This window comes from Rhinolophus hipposideros (genome assembly GCF_964194185.1).
Source record: "Rhinolophus hipposideros genome assembly, chromosome: 3".
NCBI classification, from domain to species: Eukaryota; Metazoa; Chordata; class Mammalia; order Chiroptera; family Rhinolophidae; genus Rhinolophus; species Rhinolophus hipposideros.
The window spans coordinates 86401507-86425538 of NC_138049.1; the positions used below are offsets into that span (position 1 = coordinate 86401507).

At 35.6% G+C, this 24032-nt stretch overlaps 1 protein-coding gene across 2 annotated transcripts in view; it reads right to left on the reverse strand.

Moving 5' to 3' along the window:
* The window catches only part of HCRTR2 (hypocretin receptor 2), a 96663-nt gene extending 72861 nt beyond the window's left edge, over positions 1 to 23802 (reverse strand). For both annotated transcript variants that reach the window (XM_081044953.1, XM_081044952.1), the window contains exon 1: positions 23540 to 23802. In XM_081044953.1, coding sequence (XP_080901079.1) covers positions 23540 to 23762 — 223 coding nt within the window. In that variant the 5' untranslated portion in view covers positions 23763 to 23802. The remainder of the gene's footprint in view (positions 1 to 23539) is intronic.
* Between the last annotated feature and the right edge of the window lie 230 nt (positions 23803 to 24032).

Below are 24032 nucleotides of genomic sequence, written 5' to 3' on the forward strand. Positions count from 1 at the left end.
GAAATGGTAAATATTAAAAATTATAGATTTTAATCTTGAAAATGGGATCAAGGAAATTTTAAAGAGATATATGGAATCATGATAAATTATAAGCAGGGCAGAGGGAGAAGGAGCAGTGGATGTCTTTACTAAACAATGGATACATTTAAAAAAACATTGTAAAATTAAGCTTGCAAGCTGTCTTTCAAAATCACTAGAAAAGATTTTCAGAAACAAACAATATAGTAAAATATAAAAAAAAACATTTTAAGGATAGAGAACACATATTGTAAAAGAGCGTCTACATTTAGTTAAATGATCATGATCATAAATGATAAGCATTTTTATCTTGAATGTTATGAGTGTGAATCTTCTAGGTGGAGAAATCAGGTGGATAGGAAGGTCCACCTGGGGCAGGGAGTGAGAGCCCAGATTAGTCAGCCACCAAAGAGCAACCCTCAAGCACCGCTGAACTCATTCATGTTCATGGCACAAAATGTAGATTTTAAAAATGTATTCATTCAAGTCCTGAACATATTGACGATATGCAGTGAATGAATAATGTTGTGATGGATTTAGATTTTTGACTGACTGATTAAATCCTTCCCTTATGAATTTTTCATTTGATTCACAGAAATAGGGGAGAAACCTGGAATTTTAATGTAATATTTTTCTCAAATCATCAATCATAGTGAACATTTATTCCCTAGCTTTAAATTATCCCCTAATTATATCTCCTTGTCATTGTTTTAAATGAAACAAGTGTAATTATTTTAAAGTGCACAAAAATAACATTGAACACTCTTATCCTTAAATGTATAATTGTATTTTGTATTCACCTTCCCAATGTTTTTGTTTTATAAATAGAATGTATTACTAGAAAAAACAATCTAATATATAAATTTGAATATGTGTACTCAGGGTGGATGGATTAGGAAAAGAAAGGAGATAATGTCACAAACTTAATAATAATAATAGTAAAGAGTTAGAAAGAAAACAAAGTCATGAGTCACATTTTCCGAGCAACCAAATACATTGTCCAAGATAGAAGGCTACTGTTTACATTTCTGAAAGTATTCAATCCTTCCTTTTCTAAAGATCTTTAGTTAAGTAGATATCAAATTTTCAAGATGCTGACCCAGCCCCAACTTTCTACCATGTTGCATTTAAAAAAAATGGTCAAACCCACAAAATCCTCGTTCTTAAAATTAGAAAGCTGGGCTAGACAATAATGAAGGGAAATTCTTCTTCAAAATCTGTGGTGAACATTTGTGCTTTTTGCCATCCAGCATCCATTTCCTTTCCTCCTGTTAAGAGTAACCTGATTTTTCTTTTGGAACACTCCCCCACACCGCCCCCAAGCCTCTTACTCTTCATAAATGCCTCCAGTGGCATTGCTCCCCTCTGTTCCTGTTTCTGAGAGCAGACATCATTTAAGAGCTGGCCAAATAGATCATAATTTCAATTGAGTCATGATTAATTAAGGATGGCAACCTGACCCCAGCAAAAATCAACTAGATTAAATATAAACTAATCTTGGGATTTAAGCTTGCACAACCAGAAAAAAGAGGACTCTTTTCCATTGAGGTTGATTTAGTATGTTGTAGGCCCATGGGTTGTCGGCAGCCATCTTGTCACAGAAAACTTAAAAGTGAAGCCATCTGGTGTTGGAGACAGAACAGATCCCGACGGCAATACTGGGACCTTTGAATCCAGGTGTTTATGAAATGCAATCTGGATTTTTCATTCCCCTGCCCCAATTACCCCTGCCCCACCCTACTTCAAAACACACACATTTATTCACGTTTTGTTGAGCTACTTTTTAGTGTCTTGTCACTTGCAGGAGAAAAAAATCTTGATAATACTTACAATAGTTCTAAGAACCTGATTCCTTGGTGCTATTTCCTGATTCATTATCAAAATTCAGTGAGGAAAGTCTAAAGAATGAAGCAAAGCTCAGAACACTAGCAGGTGCTAAGAAAAGCTATGCATCAGGTTTGCAATTACTGTTGGGGTTAGGGCAGGATTTCAGCTAGTGATAGAGTTAGAGGTAGGTTTGGAGTTAAGGTTAGAGCTAGAGATAGTGCTGGAATTAATTTTAAGTTTAGGGTAAGAATTAAGTTTTGGGTTAGTTTTAGAATTAGACATAGGGTTAAAGATAGACTTGGGGTAAATGATAGGATGAGAGATAGGTGTGAGGTTATTTTAGACTTAGGGTTCATGTGAAATTTAGGGTTGTGTGTAGTTTTAGGGTTGAGGTAGAGATAAGGGTTTGTGTTATTGATGGGTATTGGCTTAGAGTTACTGGTAGGATTTGGGTTTTTGCAAAGGATAAGTTTTGAAGTAAGTTTCACACTAGATTTGGGGTTACATGTAGTTTGCATTTATAGTAGGGTTAGAGGTAGGCCTGAGTTTTTTTGTAAGGGCTAAAGGTAGGTTTGGGGTTAGTTGTAAGTTTAAGTTTCTAATTAGAATTAGATTTTAGGTTAGTGTTAACATTAGGGTAAGAAAAGGGGCTAGGATGATTTTTAGGGGTATGGTTAAGGTTAGGATTAGAATTAGAGTTAGGTTTGAGGTTAGAGTTATAGATAATGTTAGAGATAGGTTTGGTGCCAATATAAAAGTTAGGATTATAAGCAGAATTGAGTGTAGTGAAATGGTGGGGGTTGAAGATAAGGTTGTGTTAAGTTTCAGACTCTTGATTAGAGTTATATTTGGGGCTATATTTAGGGGTAGGTATGGGATTCAAATTTGTGTGATGGTTGGGGTCTGAGGTCGATTTGGGGTTAAGAGTCTTGGGGAGGCTAGAGTTTGGGTTATAATTAGAATTAGAGATGAGTTTCAGGTTAGTATTATAGTTAGGTTACTGTTAGATAGGTTTGGGGTTAAAGTTAGGTTAGTGGCAGGCTTAGAGATAGATTTGAGATTAGTTAGCTGTAGGACTCAAGTTACAGGTATGGTTGGGGTTAGTTTTACAGTTGGGTATAGAGATAGGATTGTGGTTAATTTTAGGGTTAGGTTTTAGAGTTAAGGTTGGGTTTAGCTTTACAGTTGGTTTTTAGGTCAAAGGTAGGGGTTGATAAAGTCATCTGGCTATAACCAGAATCAGAGTTAGGTTTGGGGTTAATATTAAGTTAATAATAATATTAATAATAACGTTAACTTAATAACTTGGGGTTAATAATAAGTTAGGTTTAGAGGAAGTACTGTTAATGTTAGGGTACACTTACGGTTATAGGAAAGACCAGGTTTATTGTTAGTGTTACAGTATGGCTAGACTTAGAGGTCTATATTTGAGGTTCCTGAGGGAAGAATATACTCCTTGACTCATTCAGGGAAGGCTTGCTGGAGGACCACCCAGGCTACAAGCACGTGTATCATCTTCATTCTTCTTAGAGAATAACAATCTCTGAGGAGTGTAAACTATGTCAGAGAATAAAGGTAGTCAGAGCCTCTCACTTTCCTTCTCTATTTTTTCCCGTGCTTTTTCTTGTACTTTCATTTTCTCTCTCCTTCTTCCTTCTCACTATCTGTATAATACAGGTTGGTTCCTATTTTAATCAGTACTTTTTAGTTCAACCATCCAAATCTAATGAACATAAACAAAATAAATCTCATGTACCTGGGAAGGGGTGGTCTAACTAGATCTAGGGATTCCAACAATAACATTAGGGTTCTCTCCATCTCTTAGTCTGTATCTCTGGAGGCTGGCCTAATTCTCTTACTACAGATGATTTTCTTCTGTGTGGCAAAGGGAAGATCTTAGGCATCTTTAGGTCGAATCATCCCAAGTAGCAAAGCTTAGGTAATAAAGCTGCATTTATCTCCCATAACTGATACATAAAATCTAACAGACAAACTCTAATTATTTCCATTTGGATCAAATTATCATCCCTTTGACAAGGACTGTGTTTGGAGAACAGGAAATTATTCGTCCTTTCTGTCTCTTATCTTATGCAGTGGGGATGGGAGTGTTGGTGGAGGGTGGGGGTGGAAGTGGTGGGCATAGAACTGTGATTGATAGTTTCTTTCCTCTCTTCTCCACATTTTCATGAAATGTCAAAGGGACAGTTTCCTAAAGGAAGAGGTAATGCTGATATGTGAAGAAGGAGAATGTAGTTGTTGGCAAGGCAACAAGCAACAGGTATATATTACAGATTCCTATGCTATAAGTGAAATTTTAAATTCTTGACCTGTTAGGCATTTTTGAGATATAAAGAACTGTGTTCCTTTTTATCTTCTGTACTCTAATTAACTACTCTATTTTTTTCTGATTTTAATTTAAGCCATTTTCTCTGTGGTTTTTTTTTTTTTTCTTTTTTTGTTGTTGTTGTTTTTATCTGCTTTGGGTGCCTAGAACATCTTGATACAACACTTTCCTCATGAAACCTTTATACATTTTGAACTTTTCCTTTCATTTTAGTATTTTAAGTTTGTATGGTGTGTGTGTGTGTGTGTGTGTGTGTGTGTGTGTGTGTGTCTGAGAGAGAAAGAGAGAGAGAGAGAGAGAGAGAGAGAGAGAGAGGTTTCCCTTTCTGAGGCTTTTATATTATAATGTTTCTCTCTTAAAAAAATCAATATGCTATTGATTTTTCATTTTATCTTCACTTACACTATCTGTACTATATTGTTACTGGGTATCTTCTTCAGTTATTCCTCTCTCTTCCTGCTTATTATTCTGAAAGTTGATGACTTCATAATTATCATTTTCAAAGTATTTTGGTGAGAATTTTACTGGAAAATATGACTAAAAGAAACATGTCTCTGTCTGCATTATTAGATTTTAAAGTACTTTATATGAATCACTCCACATTTGTTTGTAATCTAATTTTGTCTTCCCATATGATTATATAATCATTAAAAGCATACATTTTTTGTTTTATAGAAATTCAAGAGGCCAACATCTCTTTTATTGAAAACGTGATAAAGTGATAAAGAGCTATTATTAATATCTCATTGTTTTGTTGTTTCAATAGTCATACCACCAGCTCATTCAGTGACAAAGAAACATAATTCAATACCAAACTTAAGGAAACTGAACATTATGAAGCAGAACAGAACAGAATTTCCCAAAGTAAGTCTCAAGTTTATTTCTATGACTCTATGTTTATTATAAAATTAGACTCTAATGTTAATATTTTAAGTCCTATAGTACTGATAGTGAAGTAGTAATGGCATATAATTAAAGATCAGTTAGTGTCTTAGATATATTTTCGGATTTGAAATTTTAAAATATTATCCATTTTCAATTATATATTGAATCATTTTCAAATTCCTCTAACTGATCAAGGTTTCCAAATGACATACCTGTTCTTTTTAAAAAAGAAAATGGTTTATAATATGAATTCACATGTTTAAAATGAATTCTACTTCTTTTTCTATTGTTCAAATATAAAGCATTATTGTCTTTTAGAGGGAGGTCATAGTTACTTAACAGCATAAAATATTTCGTCCTATTAGAATTTTAAATAAACGTGCAAATCACCAATGTTTCCAATAATATACACCCTGAAGTTACTGCAAATAAGCAAAACCTAAGCTTATAAGCAAACTACAGAAATTCTTATTCTAAGATTTATAAGATTCTACTTCCCTTTCCTAATAACGTTAAGTCAATAATACAAATGTAGGAGATACTGTCCTTTTAACTCAGTTATCTATGACCATGAAAAATAAAGGGAATTCAGACAAATGAAACCAAAACCTTATTTAGAGCACTGTTTTTAAATCTGTTATAAAAAAACAAAACTTTGCCCAATGTTACTGGGACAGACAACCAAGCTAAGATTTTTCACCCATTTATGTTGCAATGCTGAGATGATAACAAGTTGTGAACCAGTCTTTAGACAACAACAAAGGAGGAAAGGACATGCAGAAGTCGGAAAATAAATGGTATTAGCATTCGTTAATGGAATTAACTCCTATAGTCCTACATCTATGTAATGAATGATGCTAACTCTAAATGACTTATTTAAAAAAATTAACTTAAACGAAAGTAATAATAAAACAACCCAACTATTGCATTTGATGAGAAATTTGGAGATAATGACACCTTAGTCAAGTGTCATAGGTAAACAAGAGGATGAGATGGGAGCAGTAGAAACTCCTCCATAAACGGTGCTTTGCCAGAGAAGCGAATAAACCCTAAGATTGCCACTTGCAGTGGAAGGGAACAAAATTCTCAAGAACAAGGACTTTTTGTGTGATTCTCAGGATACTAAAAGCTGGAGGTGGCAAAAGTTTAGCTTGTTTGTACCCTACCTCGATAGCATTATTTGCTTCATTTTTTGTTACATCTGCCATTCACTTCTTTTATGTCACTGTCTTATGTTTCATTCTCATCCATTAAGGTAATTTTATATATAAGATCCTATATTTCAGTACACTATTCATATCTCTTTAATAGTAGATACCAGATTATATTTTTCTTTAATATGTTGCATTTCTGTCCTTTCCAGGAGACTATTAACTCCTTAAGGAAAATGATTATATATTTTTAATCTTTCTTCCTTCTAGTGTCAAGCAAGGATAGTATCCGGCAATAAATAGATGTTCAATAATTGTTGAATAAATGAAGGAATGAATGAATGTTATCTTATTATTCAGATTTCATTTATATCCATTCAACAGTAGCACACCACCAAAATTAGATCTTTGGAGAATGTCAGGATTCAGTATGCAGGATGCTGACATTTTCTCTTGAGAAAATGGTAGTCCATGACCTTCTAAATGAATCAGTCCCTATAACCTTCCAATCATTACCCAGAAACCCTCAGTAATTTTTTTTCTTAAATCTGCTCACAGATCATGTTTTCTTATACTCATACAGTGCTAAAAATAGAACTTTAAACATTTAATTATAGCTTTGAATAGAAAAATGAGCATAAAACTACAACATATATCCTGTTCCTGTGTTATATTCAGGGTATATAGATTAACATATAATACTTAGACATTGCCTGCAAAACAGGAAAACAATTAAATTTAGTAAACAATGAGTTTTAAATGTTTTATCAATTAATACGTAACTTAATTCATGAATACTCTAAGTAAACAAAAACTAATAACTTGGGAGCCAGTTGCAGGAAAGTTGAAGATGATGGCTTTCTTAATAAAAGACAGGATAGATCCTAAGTATTTTTCTCAAAATGAAAATGGAATCTTTAAATTTGAGTAGCTTGAACTGAATATAAAGGAGAATAAAATTATCTATAATTAATGCCACTAATAACTCTTTAAAATACACGTGACCATTCCATGGTTTTTATGTATATACACATACAACATATATTGTGTAGGAAAAAAAATTAGACTTACATATTCCAAATCTGAATTATTTTAGTTCAAAATAAAAATGTCTCTTCTCTAATCTCCTACTACCAAATATATCTCAAGTCTTACAAATCTTTCACTATATTTTTGTGACAGCTACTCTTTGGACGTTGAATATTTGCAAACTCCAATATATTGAAGAAAATGTAGGTAACCATCTGTCTGCAGTGGATTTAGATAGAACTTGCTAGAGTCTTATGTTTCTTTCTTGTTTCCATATAGAGAATTAAGGATATTTCAGTACAAAATTGCATTTCTAAAATGTTAGTGTGTACAAACTCTTGGAGAACAGTTTTTATTCCTTGTCTTAATCCTATCCATCCAGTATTTCCATATATTCAATATTATTGCCAAAAAGTTTTCGATGTTCTTACAATTTTGCAGGATCCTAGTATCTATCCTGTATCCAACAACTCCTAACATTTATAATTTAGTAAATCAGAACCACTAGATCTAAGTCAGAGCTAATCTTTCACATGCTTTTGTGTGGTCAAACACCTTTGATTCTCATAACAATGCTCTGTTTCATTCCATGACATAACTGACTACATTTATTATGTATAGCAAAACTCATGTAAATTTTGTTTAATGCATCAAGGGACACACAGTAAAAGGAAGGAAATTTCATTTCTATCCTGAAATGACTTCATATAGAAAATACAGAAGAAAACTTTGCAGTACTTATTCTGTTTTTCTCTCGAATATTTCTTAATCTTTGCTTTACTAGTTCTTCATACAGTGAAGTCTACTTATCATGTCAGACTTCTGTTTTTTTATGGCAAGGTTGTATAACAAAAAATGTGCACCGACTACTACCATGATTAATTGAGCCAATGTTCACACTGATACTTCTGCTTCAAATGTTACATAATTATCACTTGAAGTTATCACTGAGAAAACTTTTGGGACTCCCACAACTCTAACCCTTTCTTTTTTTCTCCTTTAACTCCTCTTGGTCTTTTTCTGCATTTCCTTGTTTTTCTGCCTAATCCCATTTCAAAGCAGGTCTTTCATTTTCTCTCCTCTGTTGCTCTTCATGGACACAATGGGATTTGTGTCAAATGTAAAAACACCTGGCTTTCAATTTGGCCTCCCAAAGTAGGAGGCCTCATGTAATGGGAAGCTTCCCTTTACTTTTTCTTATGGCAGGAATTCTCAGATTCAGTGTATTGGGGTCCTATTTAAAATGTAGATTCTAGAGTTTCACCCTTTGAAATTCTAACTCAGTAAGTTAGGCGTGGGCTCTAAAATCATAATTTTCATCATGTTCCTTGGTTGTCTGTTTTGTTTTTTCATGCATAGCTCAAGGTGATCCTTTTCATGATTCAAGGAAATATAGCTGTGATGATTTCATACAGGATAAAGCCAAGAATAAAATAACATGTAAGAAAGAATTTTCTATTCACTATGTAGTTCCTTCCACAGTCTTTCATATACATGGGGAACATGTAAAACAATATGGACATAAAAGATGACACTGATTGTTAATCACAGGTTCATTTCACCTGGCTTGACCTGTTACTTAAACTCTTGACTTTATATCCAAATATTCACCATACACCTCTCTGTACTATCTCAAATGTAGAATATCTGACACCAAACTTGATTCTCTCCCTTTCCCTACTTCAAACCAGCTCCTCCCAGGATCCCATATTTCAATAAATGGCATCAACTTCCATTTACTTGTCATGAAAATGTTGATTCTTCTTTTTCTCACACCTATATACAATGCGTCAGCAAATCCTGTTGGTGCTACTGTCAAAATAGACCCTAAATATCACCACTACAGTGTGTTTCCTAAGAGAAGGAGCTATGTGTATTTTGTTTGCCATTATCAAAAATATATAAATATGGGCCAGCCCGGTGGCTCAAGTGGTTGGAGCGTTGTGCTACTAAGACCGAGTTTGCTGGTTCAATTCCCACATGGGCCAGTGAGCTGCACCCTCTACAGCTAAGATTGTGAACAACAGCTGTCCCTGGAGTTGGGTAGCTGTGAGCAGCCGGAGGTTGGCATGGGCCGTGGCCAGATACCATTTGTTGCCATGAGCGGCCGGCAGCCAATTAGCAGCTGGTGAGAGCTGCAGTGGGCTACCGTGTGCTGCTGTGAGCAGCCGAACGATGACTGGAGACTGACTGCCTCAGTCCCGGGGACTGTAAGGTTCATAATACCAGCATGGGCCAGGGAGCTGTGTCCTACACAACTAGACTGAGAAACAACAGCTTGAATGGGGTGAGGGGGAGGTGGAAGAAAGGAGGGAAAAAATATATGACATATATATTTTTGAACCAATGAATTTATTTAGTGTTGCAAATAGGTCTTGCTACTTGATGCACTTATAAAGAAATTTACATTTCCTTGTATGCTTTCAATTATTCCAGAACACATAGTCTAAGTAATTTTCACATAAACTGCATATACTGCTTGCATAGCCACAAAGAAAAAAAATCAGAGCGACAAACTAATTGTGAATGGCAGGTGATTAAGCCCTACTTCCTACCAAAGCTACAGATGTGTACTCCTCTAGCAATTGTAATTCATCCTGCCTTGGCCAAATTCATCCTGACCCCTCTACACACAGCACTTCATTTTCTTCTATTGGTCTTGTCTATATTAAGAAAAAGAAAAATGGACAATCAATATTCTTTCTTTGGGCAAAAATGTCTATTAATCATAAGATTGTTTTGTGTTCCCATCAATTCCCTACATTTGATGAGTTGCTAATATCTAGCTCCAGAATATCCTTTATTTGTTTCATCTGTACAATTCCACTGCCTTGGTGTTACCCTCACATTTATTCTTTCCTGAAAAGTCTTAACAGGATTTCCAGTACCTGGTCTCTCACAACTTCCACTCATTCTTACCACTGCCTCAGACTAATCTTCCTCTGGGAGTTCTGGTATATCAGGACTCACTTTCAAAGAAATCCACAAGGATTTCAAACTTTTTAAATTGAATCCACCATGAGATAACACAATAGGTATCTGTGGGGCAGAGATCTACAAAATAAAGACGCTCATAAAAGCAATGAAAAGCATCAGAGGAAATTCTTGAAGTCTCTATTACTTGAAATTACCCAGGAAAGTTCATGAAGCCTGCGTTTTACAGGAATTCCCTGAATGATATTTTCAGCAAAGTTATTTATATACCTGCAAGCAATCATAAATTCATTCTTGCTACTTCACCAGCTAGGTGTTTTTTTTTTTTCATCCTTTGGAGCTTTTCAAAACTAAACTCACATGCCAACTATACCTCAAATGCTACCTCTTCAGTGCAGGAGTACTTCCTACCCCAAGTCAGATCCAACTTTTATGTTTCCACATTCTAACACATAGCGTATGCCTCTTCAAAAATTCTCATACTATGGTCTATTGTTTACATGTCAGTCTCTCCCACCAGATTAGACATTCCTCGTAAGCAAGGACCATGCCTCTTTCACTTCTGTGTTTTCTCCACCGAATGCAATAGAACATATTACACCTTAGGCATATTCAATAAGTATTTGCTGAGTGAAATAAGGAAATAGCCCCAAATTAGATAAGCCTTAGAAAATCAGTGTGTTTGGTTCAAGCTGCTTTATTTTTCTGTTCACCTCTTGCTGGTACAGTTAGACAGAGCCCTCTGCTTCTCTATACTGTTTTTACCTTCATTTGGATGAGGAAGATGTATTTGCATGACTTCAAACCAACAAACTGTAGATATTGACATTTTTGCTGATGTGACTCGGAGAAGTCTTATGAACTCCTAATAATAAATTTCACTACCTGGGAAAAAAGTGAATAGTAGTCCAGCCACAAAGGTCATTGTAAGATTAACTATGATGGTAAATGACAAATACATACATTTGTTGAAAAGTTATGTAAATAGGGCAATATAACAATTCCCAAAAGCCTGACATATAAATTTTACTGTAATTCGCTTGATTCACAATAAAGAGAAATATTGATAAAATTGGTTCAATTTGTCTAGGGTTTACTACAATTAGCAATGCCTCACTTCTCTGGGCCAGACACCACTCTTACAAATTTTTAATTTGATGGATATTTCAAGATACTGAGGAACAGAGTTAGTCAAAAAGGTTTATGTTTTCCTCCTTCCCCGTTGAATGCATTGTTAGAACTATCCAGTTACTATCAACACTGCTGTTGCGCTCCATCTGAGAGTATAATTTTTCTTTAATTGTATGCAGCATCTAGTGGACCTATGAGCAGAATTGTCATAAGTCCCTGGCAGTGGGCAGAATGACAAAGGATTCCTAAAGCTGTGGGCATTCACGAAACATCCTGGGCTCTGAAAATGATATGTTTGGCCCCTTCTTATTGCTGAAAGTATGAAGTAATGGTAACATACAGTCTCGGTTTTCTTTCCTCTTTTGGGACACAAATGGTCAAATGTTTCCTTAGATTTTTATAAAAACATAAAAAAAAAAAAACCTAAGAATTACTTTGAAATAAAGAGAAAAGAGGGGTTAAGTAAGGACTTTGTACACTGCATGCTCTCCTTAGTTATTACAGAAATGTACTGTGTTATTTGGAAGGATCTTGGTATAACTTCCTTGAGGAAAAAAAGAAAAAAGAAAACTTCCACAATTTGTAAAACCCATTTGCTTTTCATGAGAAGAGCAAAATACTTTCATGATAATGTTAAGGGGATCTCAGTACTGGGGAGAGATTTCCAAATATTCTCCTGAATCATTATTTTAGTAATTATGTAATACTCATTTTAATGTGTGTATTCCTAAAGATATTGACTGGCAGTATCACAAACATAATTCAAATTACTGAGGTTTTATTTTAAATTTTTATATCGAAGAATGTTAAAGTCTGCAGTGACTAATTAAAAAAAACAAAATTCTTATAACTAAAATATTGCTGCTTAATGCCTGGCACTGTTCAGGACACTGAGAAAACACCCACAAAAAAGAAAAATAAAGGATCTAGTCTCATGGAACTTACATGGTACTTAAGGAAAAAAAAAAACAGAAAAAAATAACAAATAAACCAAGAATATAATTTCAAATAGTAATAAGTTCTATAACAAAATCAAATGGGATGGTATCATAGCACGTGAAAGGGATGATGTTTCAGACTGGGCCTTCTGCGAGTCTTTGGTGGGAGATCTGACATGTGAACCGAGAAGTAGCCAGACATGAGAGGGTCAGAGGGGTTTGGAGATTTGTGAGGACTCGAAAGCAGGAATATATTGAGTCTGATCAAGGAAAATAAATTATGCTCTGATGATAAATGAGATCAAGAGATCCTCCTTTTTACGTGAATGTTAAATCAAGGACTTTCACATCTCTAGTGAATGTATCTTTTTTGCTTCCCTAAAAGTTGGTTTATTTACTCAGGGAATAGTTGAAAATATCTCAACCTTGGGAAAGTCAAGGCTTTGTATCTACTTTTGGCATTTTTAAAGTTTAGAAGGTAGTTTCTTCATCCTGCATGAAAACAAACAAACAAACGAAAAAATCCACAAGAGTGTATTAAAATCCTATTAGCCATACAATGCAATCCTCTAAGTGTGTGTGTGTGTGTGTGTGTGTGTGTGTGTGCATGCACATGTTTTTATTTATGTGTTTTTAAGTTCTTAAGTTTTTATTCTCTTCTTTTCTACTGAGATAGCTTAGGTTTCTTTCAGTGATTAGTTGCAATGTTCATTATGCTAGGTGGGAGGGGAACACATGAATCCATAAAGAAGGGTAATTTTGCTGACTTTCAGGAATCTATGAATCACCATCACCATCTCTGATGACTTCAAAGAACAAGGCCTTCCCAGGCTTTCCTGTGTCTGAACTGTAAATCAAGCCTCAGCACAGCAATGTCCCAATAACTATGAAGAGCTTTTCCTGCACCAGCTGGTGAGATTTGTTAATATATTTGTTTTTAAGCTTTCTAAAATCGGGGAACTTCCATATTAAGTATTCTAATTGGAGAGATTAAGTTTTAAGCTAATTTTTCATAATGAAAAGTTGACTCAGTTTCACCCAATGACAAAATGGTCTCATAAGCACTTAACCATAACTCTCTACTTCTATCCCAGAAAGATTAGCACAATTTGCACATTTCAAGAAAGACAAATTGGCTTCAAAATAGTATTTATAGGCAATATAGTTCTCTACCAAAGTGGGTGACTCATAAAATTCATTCTGAACTGAGGAAATAAATTATTATAGACAGTGCTTTTTTGACCCCATTTATAAGCATTGTAGTGATAAAATGAAGGCCCCATATGGTTGTAAACCATGTGATTTCTAAATTCATTTTAGAGTCACTGAGTAGGAATAAAAACTCACTGAAAATCTAGAAAAGAATATTAAAACTTTTAATCACTGCCATATTCCCATTGTGAGCTAGTAATAGCAAATATTTTAATTAATTAATTAATTTCTACTTTTAAAACTCCATATATATATATATATAAATTTTAAATTGAATTTATTGGGGTAACATTGGTTAATAAATTTCAGTTGTATACAACTCTATAATAGAACATCTGTATACTCCATTGTGTGAAAGTCTTTTAAACTAATCACAGGTTTATACATTCTGAAGTGTTACCATGTCAACTTGTAGAGACATGTTCTCTGTAATTCCCTAATGGTTGACCTAGGGTCAACGTGATATCTTCATTGATTATTTGAATGACAAAAATGCCATTTAAGATAAATTTTCAAATGACCATATTTGGGGAGTTGCAAGTCATTTAGAATAAAAAAAAATGGGGATTTCATTAGATCTCAATTTTTTTCTTTTTTTGGGTTTCCGTCTAAGGTCACAAAATGATCTAAAGGCCAAAATAATGGATGAGTAGGAATATAGGTGACTGATTGAAACCCTAAAAATATGTTATTACAAAAATAATTTTAATGAAAACATTATACAATATTGGAAAGTATTAATAGAACCATGGCATACAAGAGTCAGACATACATCTTTCAGGAAAGAAATATGAAAAGTCATTTGAAGAGAAATTTCTTCTCAAATGTAAACATTCAGCAGTGTGAAAATAGTTACACTTTTTGTCTATATTTTGGTCTTCCTTTTCCCTTTATTTTTTCCTCATTTTCTTACTCTTCTTTCCTCCTTATGCAGCATGTAGAAAGCCTCAAAGAAGTAATTATTTAGACAATTTTGATTACATCTTTTATTATCATTTTTGTTTTCATTAAAGTAGGCTTGATTTAATGAGTCTCAAACAGGACATAAACTCCAGTGTGAAAACCTTCACACGTCTTTCTCCCTTTGGATGTATCCTTTACATTAACCCCAAAATGCTCTCATGAAAAATGCAAAGCAATGACGGCACTCTCCTTAAAATTTTCTAAGGGCTCCATTTAAATTATAGTATCAAAGCCAGACAAGCTCTTCAGTGGGAAACACAGGTCTTTTGTAATTCAACCCTTGTCTAATGCTCCAGCTTCATCTCTAGACTCCCTTTATCTACAGGTACACTTGAGTTGCCCAACTGCTTAACATTCTCTTCACAATCCATGCTGTTTCACGCGTCTTTGATTTTGCTCATGTGGTTTCCTCTGCTTAGAACATCCTTACCCAATTTTCTTCACTTGTATAACTTGAATTTATACATTAAAACTCAATTTAGGTGTCATTTCCTCCTGAGTCTTTCTCTAATCCTCCAAATGGAACTAAGTGTTCTTCTTACATACTTTCACTACACCCTGTAACCCATCTATCAGAGCACTTGCCACATTATATTGAAATAATCTATCAATATTTTTGTCTGTTCCACTGGCAAGTAGGTTCCTTGGTTTCTATTATCTTTGTACCCTAGATGCTTAGCACATTAATCACCACAGCATTTCTTAATATTATAAGTTACTTTGATTGGCAGAGATCCAAAATGCCGAGTGGATCTATCTATCAGCTTATTTTAGGCTTATGCCATTAGATACTTGATTCCTCTAAATTCCCTTTTTCTGAGTCTATGCAAGTTAAAAGTACTTTTAACTATTGTATGGTTTCTGTGACAGAGACAGATTTCCTTTACACTTTCAGCCCCACTTGCAGTTAGGGTGACACAATCTAATTGGTTTTAGCCAAATGATTATGGACATGATTGGTATGTGTTGCTTTAAAAGTCAGTATATTTTTTTCCAGTTCCCTCTTTTTTCTACCATGACAGCTTTAGAGACTATATAACTTATCCCCAAATTAAAAACAAACCAAAAAACAAAAACAAACAAAAAACTTAAAACAACAAATATTTATTATCTCACAGTTTCTAAAGAGTCAGGAATCTGTGAGAAACTTAGCTAGATTGCCTTGTCTCAGAATCTGTCATTAAGTTTCAGACTAGCTGGGGCTGGGGAACGGTACTGTTACCGTCATCTCAAGACAATCTGGCAGATATATTTCCTTCCAAGGTCAGATATGAAGTTGTTAGCAGGCTGTTGGCTGGACAATTCAATTCCTTATTATGTGGGTTGCTCATAACAAGAAATCTTACTTTCTCCAGAGCAAAAAAATACAACAGCAAGAGAGTGTGTGGGGTGGGGTAGGGGGGCTCAAGGCAGAAGCTGCAATTTTTTATAATGTAATTTTGAAAGTGACATACTCTCACGTATGTCATGTAATCTTGTACGTTGTTGGTCACCCAGATCAATCCTGGCACATTGTGGAAAGGGATTACACAAGGGTGTCAATGCCAGAAGATGGGGGCACATTAAGAGCCATCTTAGAGGTTGGTTACCACAAAGGCCATCTGTTAAGTTGGTACATAAAACATGGTGGGCACCTGGATCATGAGTTATTGGATGAAACACTCTCCAACTCACATTAGCTATTAAATAAGCAAGGAATAAACTTTTGTGATCAGGGTTTATTTGGTACTATGGCATAGCCTACTTATTCAGACCAATAAATCTCATAAAGATATGTCTACAGACAGAGACTATGATGATTGAAAGGACTTGAAATAGTCTAGGACTTGTAACAGTAACTTCTTATTTTACATTCAAGAGTTAAATTAAAGAGTTAAGAGTTACATTAAAGAGTTAAAATTTTGGAACTCTTTTGTATTTTCTTTTTTGGAACTCTTTTGTATTTTCTTTTTTGCGAGATTTGTGAATTTAGTTACTGTGTATCTATGTGCAGATGTTGCCAAAAATCAGGTATGCAACATCATTGCTGAAGGCCAGAAAAAGATAGCTAGCTTCCCTAATCTTGGCCTCTTCTAATACAGAAAACGCAAACTCTCCCCAAGCTGAAACACAACCCTTTGATATGTCATGTACTCAAACTTTTCTTTTAAAGGATTTTAAATCACTTCAAGTACTTAAAATTTTTTCACTAAATAAGACTTACCTGAAAGATTGTTGTGAAGAATAAATGAGATGATGTATGCAACATATCTTCTGGAGAGTGAAATACTACATTAGTGTTAAATAAAATATTAATATGTATTTAATAATGAAAGCAAATTACTGGAAAATAGTCAATCATAATAATCCCAAAATATTTTAAAGAATAAAGTATATATTTAATCTGAACAGTTTGGTTTTTGTTTATGAGAAAATAGTTCTATTGGCAAGGAATTTACTGCTACATGAAATTTATATCAAATATATTTACTTGGTTAAGAGGTCATCTCTCATTGAGAACAAAGGTGAAATAAATAAATTCCCTCCTAAGAGTCAGCTATTTAAAATACGGGTTATATATGTCAGGTATTTTATCCTAAAGCATCTTAAAAGATTCCTCTGTCAGTATACAAAGGTCATTTTATGTCTACTGTGATGGGCAATGCCTTTTTGAACATATATAACACCTTATATGTAGTTTTAGGAACACTATTGTGTGATATAAAGATTGACCTGTTCAGTCAAATCAATAGAAACGTCTGATTGTTTCCTAAACATTATTTATGTTGGAAAAATAAAACAAAATGCATGTATGAGTTTGAAAACCTAAAAAGAAAATAAAAAGATCATTAGATTATCTGAGATAGTCAATGTTTAGATCCTCAATCTTAAATTGTGTCTAACGATTGCACCATACATGACAAAATGATCCTCGGCCACAATTATCTAACATTTATCCAGTGAGTCACCCCCCTGAACCGGCAAAAGCATTTTTGGCAGCACCTATATTACCTGGAAATTTTCTCTTATAAGGTAACTTTAGTCTGACCTTGACTAACTTATCAAATGAGCTCATCCTCACAGCTGACGACACGCCAGAACAACTCCGTAAATTGTCCAGAGGGCACACCTAAGCATCATTTCCACTTTCTTTTCCTCTGTGTTTTTAATCAGAATTAGAAGCAAGGGAGAGAGAAAGGATGAAGTAATAGAACACAAGTGGGCCAAGGAATCTGGTAAATTTGTACATGAACCCCAGTGCTGCCATTTACTGTATGACTAAACTTTGGAATAAGTTAAAATAGCTTTTGGAATTTTATTCTTCTCATTTGTAAAATAAAGCTATTAATCTCCTCATTAACCATGGGTTATGAGGCATCAGTGAAATATACATATTCACTGTGGAACATGGCATATAGTACTCGATCAACTTTTTTCATTTACCTTTGCAGTGAGAAAAGGAACTGGAGATGAATACCCTCAGCTTCACCTATCACATGCCATTGACGGAACCTTACTAGGGAGCCATTGCTTACTGGAGCCACATCACTAAGGGTGTGTCAGAATGCTACTAAAAGAAAGATGGAAAGATGTTCCCTGACCAGCGAAATAACATCGGCAGTGGATACTTGTGAAATTTAAGGAGCTGAGCAAGATTCAGGGACTTTGGAATGCTAACATAGCTGCAGTATCCGAGGATTTGCGGATACATTCTAAAATATGGAAATCTGAAATAATACAAATTCATATAAATATATATAAAATTCATATATATATCCTAATAAAATCAAGAAAAAACTTGAAACTGGAATGCTGTATTTGTATTTGAATGTTATATTTGGCCTCTTTTGAAAATTGGTATCGTGTTCATTATTTTACTTCTCTCATAATTTTTTTCAAATATAGGAACAATCCATTACATTCAAATTACCAGTAGCACATGTTATCTATTAGTGTCTATCCATGATAAATGTTGATGTTATCTATGAGACAGACGTTTAAAAAGTTACCACTGAGATTTTGTTCAAGTCAAAAACATGATTTATTTTACCTGGTAAAACTAAGTTGTTATGGTTTTAGTAAAAATGTAGAGGCATCAGTTTAATTCTTATTCAGATAAGCATGTTTTGCATTCTGCAACTAAAAACATACAGGTTTAAAGCTTAATAGCTATATTTATATTACCTTTTACAGTCACTATTCATGACTTCTATAGACTCCTGGCAGAGATTAGTAATGTATTACCTCTAACCTCTTTCTGCTTCCTGTGTAGGAAAGGGTGCTTTACAAACACCCACAAAGCTGAATTAGACATTAGATGAAGCAGAAAAAAAACCTCTTAGGCTTAGAAGTAGTGAGAATTTGTAACTCTGCCATTTCCATATCTGGGACATAAGATTAGCTCTGTAAGAAGCAACCTTATTACAGATGTTCCTCCCATCCCATCCACCCAACTCAGCTTAACTGTTATTGGGTAAATTACTTAATAGGCAGTGTGCTTTAACTGAGTTAAATCAACATATTATCAGTGTGTGTGTCTGTGGGCGTTATTTAAAACATTAATGGTGATAGACCAACCAATTAACAATTTAAAAACTCAGTGAATGGTACCCAGTGCAGGCAGATTTAAACTGTGTGAGAGAAAAAAAAATATCATAATAGGAATGACTTTTACAGAGAGATGGGAAGGCATTATTAAGTAGTTAGTAAAAAGGCACTAAACACACCTGTTAGGGGATGGGGTGGGTGGAGGTGGTATGGGAAAGCAGAGTAATGTGCCAACTTCATTTTGCTAATAGCTTTTAGGAAAACACTCAATTGAAAAAAGGCTAGATCAGAGGCTATAAAGATAAACAGTAACACAGAATGGCCATGAAGACAGAAGATGGCTGCAAACCACATCAGAGAGAGACTTCAACAGTACGAATGAAGGAATAGATATGGGCATTTAGTGTTTACTATGCATTGAGGGGAACATATATGGCACTATATATGTATATTTTCCCCTCAATACATACTACATATACACACTACATATATACATATATATAGTGCTAAAAATGTATACACATTTTAAGAAAGGAAAAAACTATTGAAATTGTAATACTCAATATATACCGATAACAAAAGATGAATACAAGTCACATTTGACTTCTGCAATTACAAGAGGTTCTCAAAGTGGTTGCCATCAGTGTCCAGACACTTCTGATTATGGCGCTTGAGCAATGTTGACCAAAGTGTCCACTTGTATGCATTTTTTTTGCAATATGTATAAATGTATATATTTCCACATATCTACTGCATGCATACATACATATACATTTGTGTGCATACAGCTCTATATATCTATATATTATATCTTCATAAGTTCTTTACAAGGCAAGCATTATCAGCCTTAATTTTCAATTGGAAGAAAAAACTGACTTGGAGAGTTCAATAATTTATGAATGGTCACACAAGAAGGGAGAAGCATAGCTGAACCAATGAAATCTGTAGAATATTCTCATTTTCATATGGAGATAACAACAGGAAAGATAGAAACAATCCACGTGAAAATTAAGATTTTTTTGAATACAGAAGTAAAAGAGGCAGAGAATTGCTCGTTTCCTCCAAATGTTTAATGTTTGAACTGACTGGAATCCATATCCAGCTTCAAATCAAGGAAGAAGTAAGAATTACATTAAATATATTCCTTTTAGTGTCCCCAAGAGTTCTCTTCCCCCAAACACATTAATTTTAAAAATGTAATATTGTTCAAAATACATTGGTCAAATAATTGGAGGCATCTACTTGGCTATAGTGCAAGATATACTTAGGAATAGGCTGTATGGGGCATAATTTTAAAGATACTAGAAAAATACTGCTTCCAAAAATAACCACCTTCCTCCCTAGAACTTAAATTCTAAACATGTGTGTCTTTTATTAGAACACATATACCTATAAAATTCTATGTAGAGTAACATTTGTTTTATTTTTAAAATGCCACTTTTTTTTGCCAGGAAACTGCTTTCCATCTCTGGAAACAAACATCTGATAGTGGAGAGGAGGCATAAGGAGAAAGAGGAATTGTGGAGACAAGAAAATAAGGCGGGGATGAGCAAGACTTGGTCATTCTGCTCAGAGCATATCCTGTTACATCACTTTACAAAAGGACACTGTGGGAGAATGACTTCTAACTGGTATATTATATGTGTAAGTTCAATAAGGCTGAGATTTCCCAAGTAGTCAGTTACATGCAAGTGCAAACTGTGAATGGACCTGAAGGGTCAGTGATTACATTTGCTGCCTATACTGTGGTATTTCACCTTCAAAACTAATGATGCATTTTTATCTTGCATGAATAATGTGATTTCTTGTCCTGCCACTTTTTGAATAAAATTATTTATACCAGAGGGCCAAAAAAAAAAAAAAAAGCAATTCTCAATCGAATCCATTTTGCAAATTTGACAGTGACATCAAAAAGCAGAAAGTGGCTTGTGAGTAATGACACTGCTCATTTGTTTAAATGTCAAACGTAACCTCATAAACTTTCAGGGAATATGTTTGTAAGAATGGGTTTCAGTTCAGCCAGAGAGGATTTCAGTGTCATTCAGTAATAAGGAAAACAGCTGTCAGTATCTTAAGAGCAGAGTGTTTGAGTAAATCTTTCTTTTTAAGCTAAACGGATTGGCCATTTCAGCACTTAGGGCTGTGGACAGGGCTCTCTTTCTTGACGTAATGAAACAAGTTTGTCTCACTGTAGAGGTGTTTCCTTCTGGAGTTTAAAACACTCCCCAGACTAAAAGCATGGACCCCTAAACCATTCAGTTAAGATATAAAGACTATGCAGGTCTTTGCAAAGGTCTGTGCAAACCCAGAATGAAATAATGCATAATGCATAATGCATAATGCAGCAAAGAGGTACAAATTTTCTCACAGAGCATAAGTCTGAAAGAAAATTAGAGAAGGGAAATATGATTTGTAGTTAAACATGCCAAAATTTTACTGCAATGCAATAACATTCTTCTTTGGATAGGTTTTGGTTGGAGAGAATGATAGAGTCATTAACCCCTTGTGGTAATTTATTAACAGTGGACATAGATGCCGAAGAGAACAGGAAATACATTTAATAGCTTGCAGACAACCAGTAGCAAGTAATTCATTCTTTACATGCTTTCTAGCTCTAGAGTAGAATATCAATGGGGAATTCTGGATCTGAGGTCAAAAGAAATGGAATTGAATCTGAATCAGGTTCCTTAGCAAGTCATTTCATTTGTCTAAGTCTTGCTTCTTTATCTATCAAATGTGGGTCACTTTGAGGTTTAAGTGAAACAATATATACGAAGGGGTCTGGCACACAGTAGGTTCTCAGCAGATTTTCAATTTGGATCATTCACTTATCATTAAGTGTTGGCATAATGCAGTGAAATGTTGCTATACAAGTGGTCATGTGTCTTAATAGTTGTAATCCTAAGGAATAGATAACAAGTAGAAGGGAAACAAGAAGATATAACTATTAACAGACATATTCTTATAACAAAGGACCCTAATCATGTGTATTCCACCTTTTTTGCATCCTCAAAAGATTCTCTTTCTGTCTAACCTTAAAAAAAAAAAAAAAAAAAAAAAAAAAAACACAAAGAAAAATAGCCTGAAAACAGTACAGAAAGAGCAAACTAAAGTTCTCAAAGAAGTCTTAGCCTTCTCATCAAATACTATTCTACCAACTTTCTCCAGAATGCCTCTCAGTCATATATTTCCAACTACTCTGTCTGCTGAATTGGTGAGAGACTACTTTGAATGCTTCCTGCCCAGACTGACACATTTGGGGAAAGAAAGTAAAAATGAGGTTGGTGCTGAAAGCCTGGTAAGTTTTACCACTACAACTACAAATTATTAGTTTGGAATTCAAAGTCTCCCAGACTATCTCACCTCACTCATCTTCTTCCCTTTTAATAACTGAAAATCCAGAGCGTCTGCTCCTCACCTCCCCCACCCTCTCCTGTCATTTTCAACAGCCATTCCCACCACACTGCCCTCTACATTTCAAACACCTCCCACTTTCCATTCATCAAGGTACATGCTCCTTCCATTCACAGTTCATGTTAAGCCCTCCTGTCCCTCCCTTCCAAAACTCCTTTTCCTTAAGTGGATTCCTCAGCTGCCTTCATGAACTCCAGCTACCAAATTGCTATTGCATCCTCTGCCCAACCCTCAAAAATTATGCAGAGGTGGGGAGTGGGGAGGAAATGTATGTTTGCATGCAAACCTAGACAAGGACAAAGAGAGAGAGCCTAGCATTAAGCTTGGTCTCCTCTTTGGGGAAAAAAAAAAATAGTTATCAATATTTCCCTAGCCTGGCAACAAGCACGCTCCAGGGGGAAGGGGGGAATATACAGATATAGATGATATAGAGATAGAGATAGAGATGGAGTGGATGAATGAATGACGAATGAATGGATGAATGAGTGGGATCTCTTTGGTACTTTTCTCAAATGCCCCTCCTTCCTCCTGCTTGCTCCCAGCACTGGTATAATTCAGCTTCCCCGTGTGAGTGCATCTTCCTGTTTTGCCTCTATCTCCACTCTCTGCCTTCTTTTCATGACAACCTCTAGACAGAGCCTAAACCTCCTCGCCAAAGGTCACTCTACCTCCCTCACAAATCCTTTGTGACTTCAACAGCCTGAGCAAGCTTGTTCCTTAGAGGTACAGCTTTGCATTCTGCCAGCTTTACCTCTTCCCAAACACCAGGAACACCCAGCCACGTTACCCAAAAGGATGACTAATTTCCCCCGCACTCAAAATCCACCTGGAGACCGAGTCGCTGCCCCTCTCCCTGCACTTGTAACCTAGGTGCCCGCAAAAGAAACGCGATTCCCCGCTTCTCCCTGCGAACAAAAAAGAAAAAAAAAAAAAAAAGAAAAGAAAGAATGAGAAAAAAGAATCACCCTTTCTGGGCTCAGTCCTGGTTCCTAAAACCAGAAAACTTTTTCTTTTCTTTTCTTTTCTTTTTTATAGAAAAACCCCACCCTGAGAGCTGCGACCTCTTTGTTTGCATCCCAGGAGGAGGGAGGGGTCTCAGACTCTTTGCGGCCGGGAGTGGAGGGGACGCTCCAGTCCTTTGGAGGGCTGCCCGCGACCAGACTCACCCAGGACGTTCCCAATGAGAGCCACCACGAACACGACGATGTAGCCGGCGATCAGGACCCACTCATATTCCTTCGGGTGTAGGTATTCCCTCCACAGGTACCGCAGGAATTCCTCATCGTCATAGTCGGTGGGGTTTAGAAAGGGCTCTTGAGTTTCATTGAGCTCCGAAGCAGATGACCAGTTGCGACAAGGGGGTGAGTCCTCCAATTTGGTGCCGGACATCACGGGCTCGGGTCCGGTTCCGCTCAGTGCTGCAAGCTGCTCTTCCCTTGCCCCATGAGCACTGGTAATTGGCGGTGGCAAAGGCTGCTCGGAGAGGAGAGAAGGGGCTCCAGAGCAGAAAATGACGTGAAAAGTTACTGAGCCAATGCCTCCCGAGTCTTATGCCCGGCAACTCCTGCGGCGGCTTGGCTGTCTTTGCAGTGGAGGTTGCACCGGGCAGAGTGGCCGTTGAGGACCTAGCACCTGGCTGCAGCAGTGACACCCGGAGAA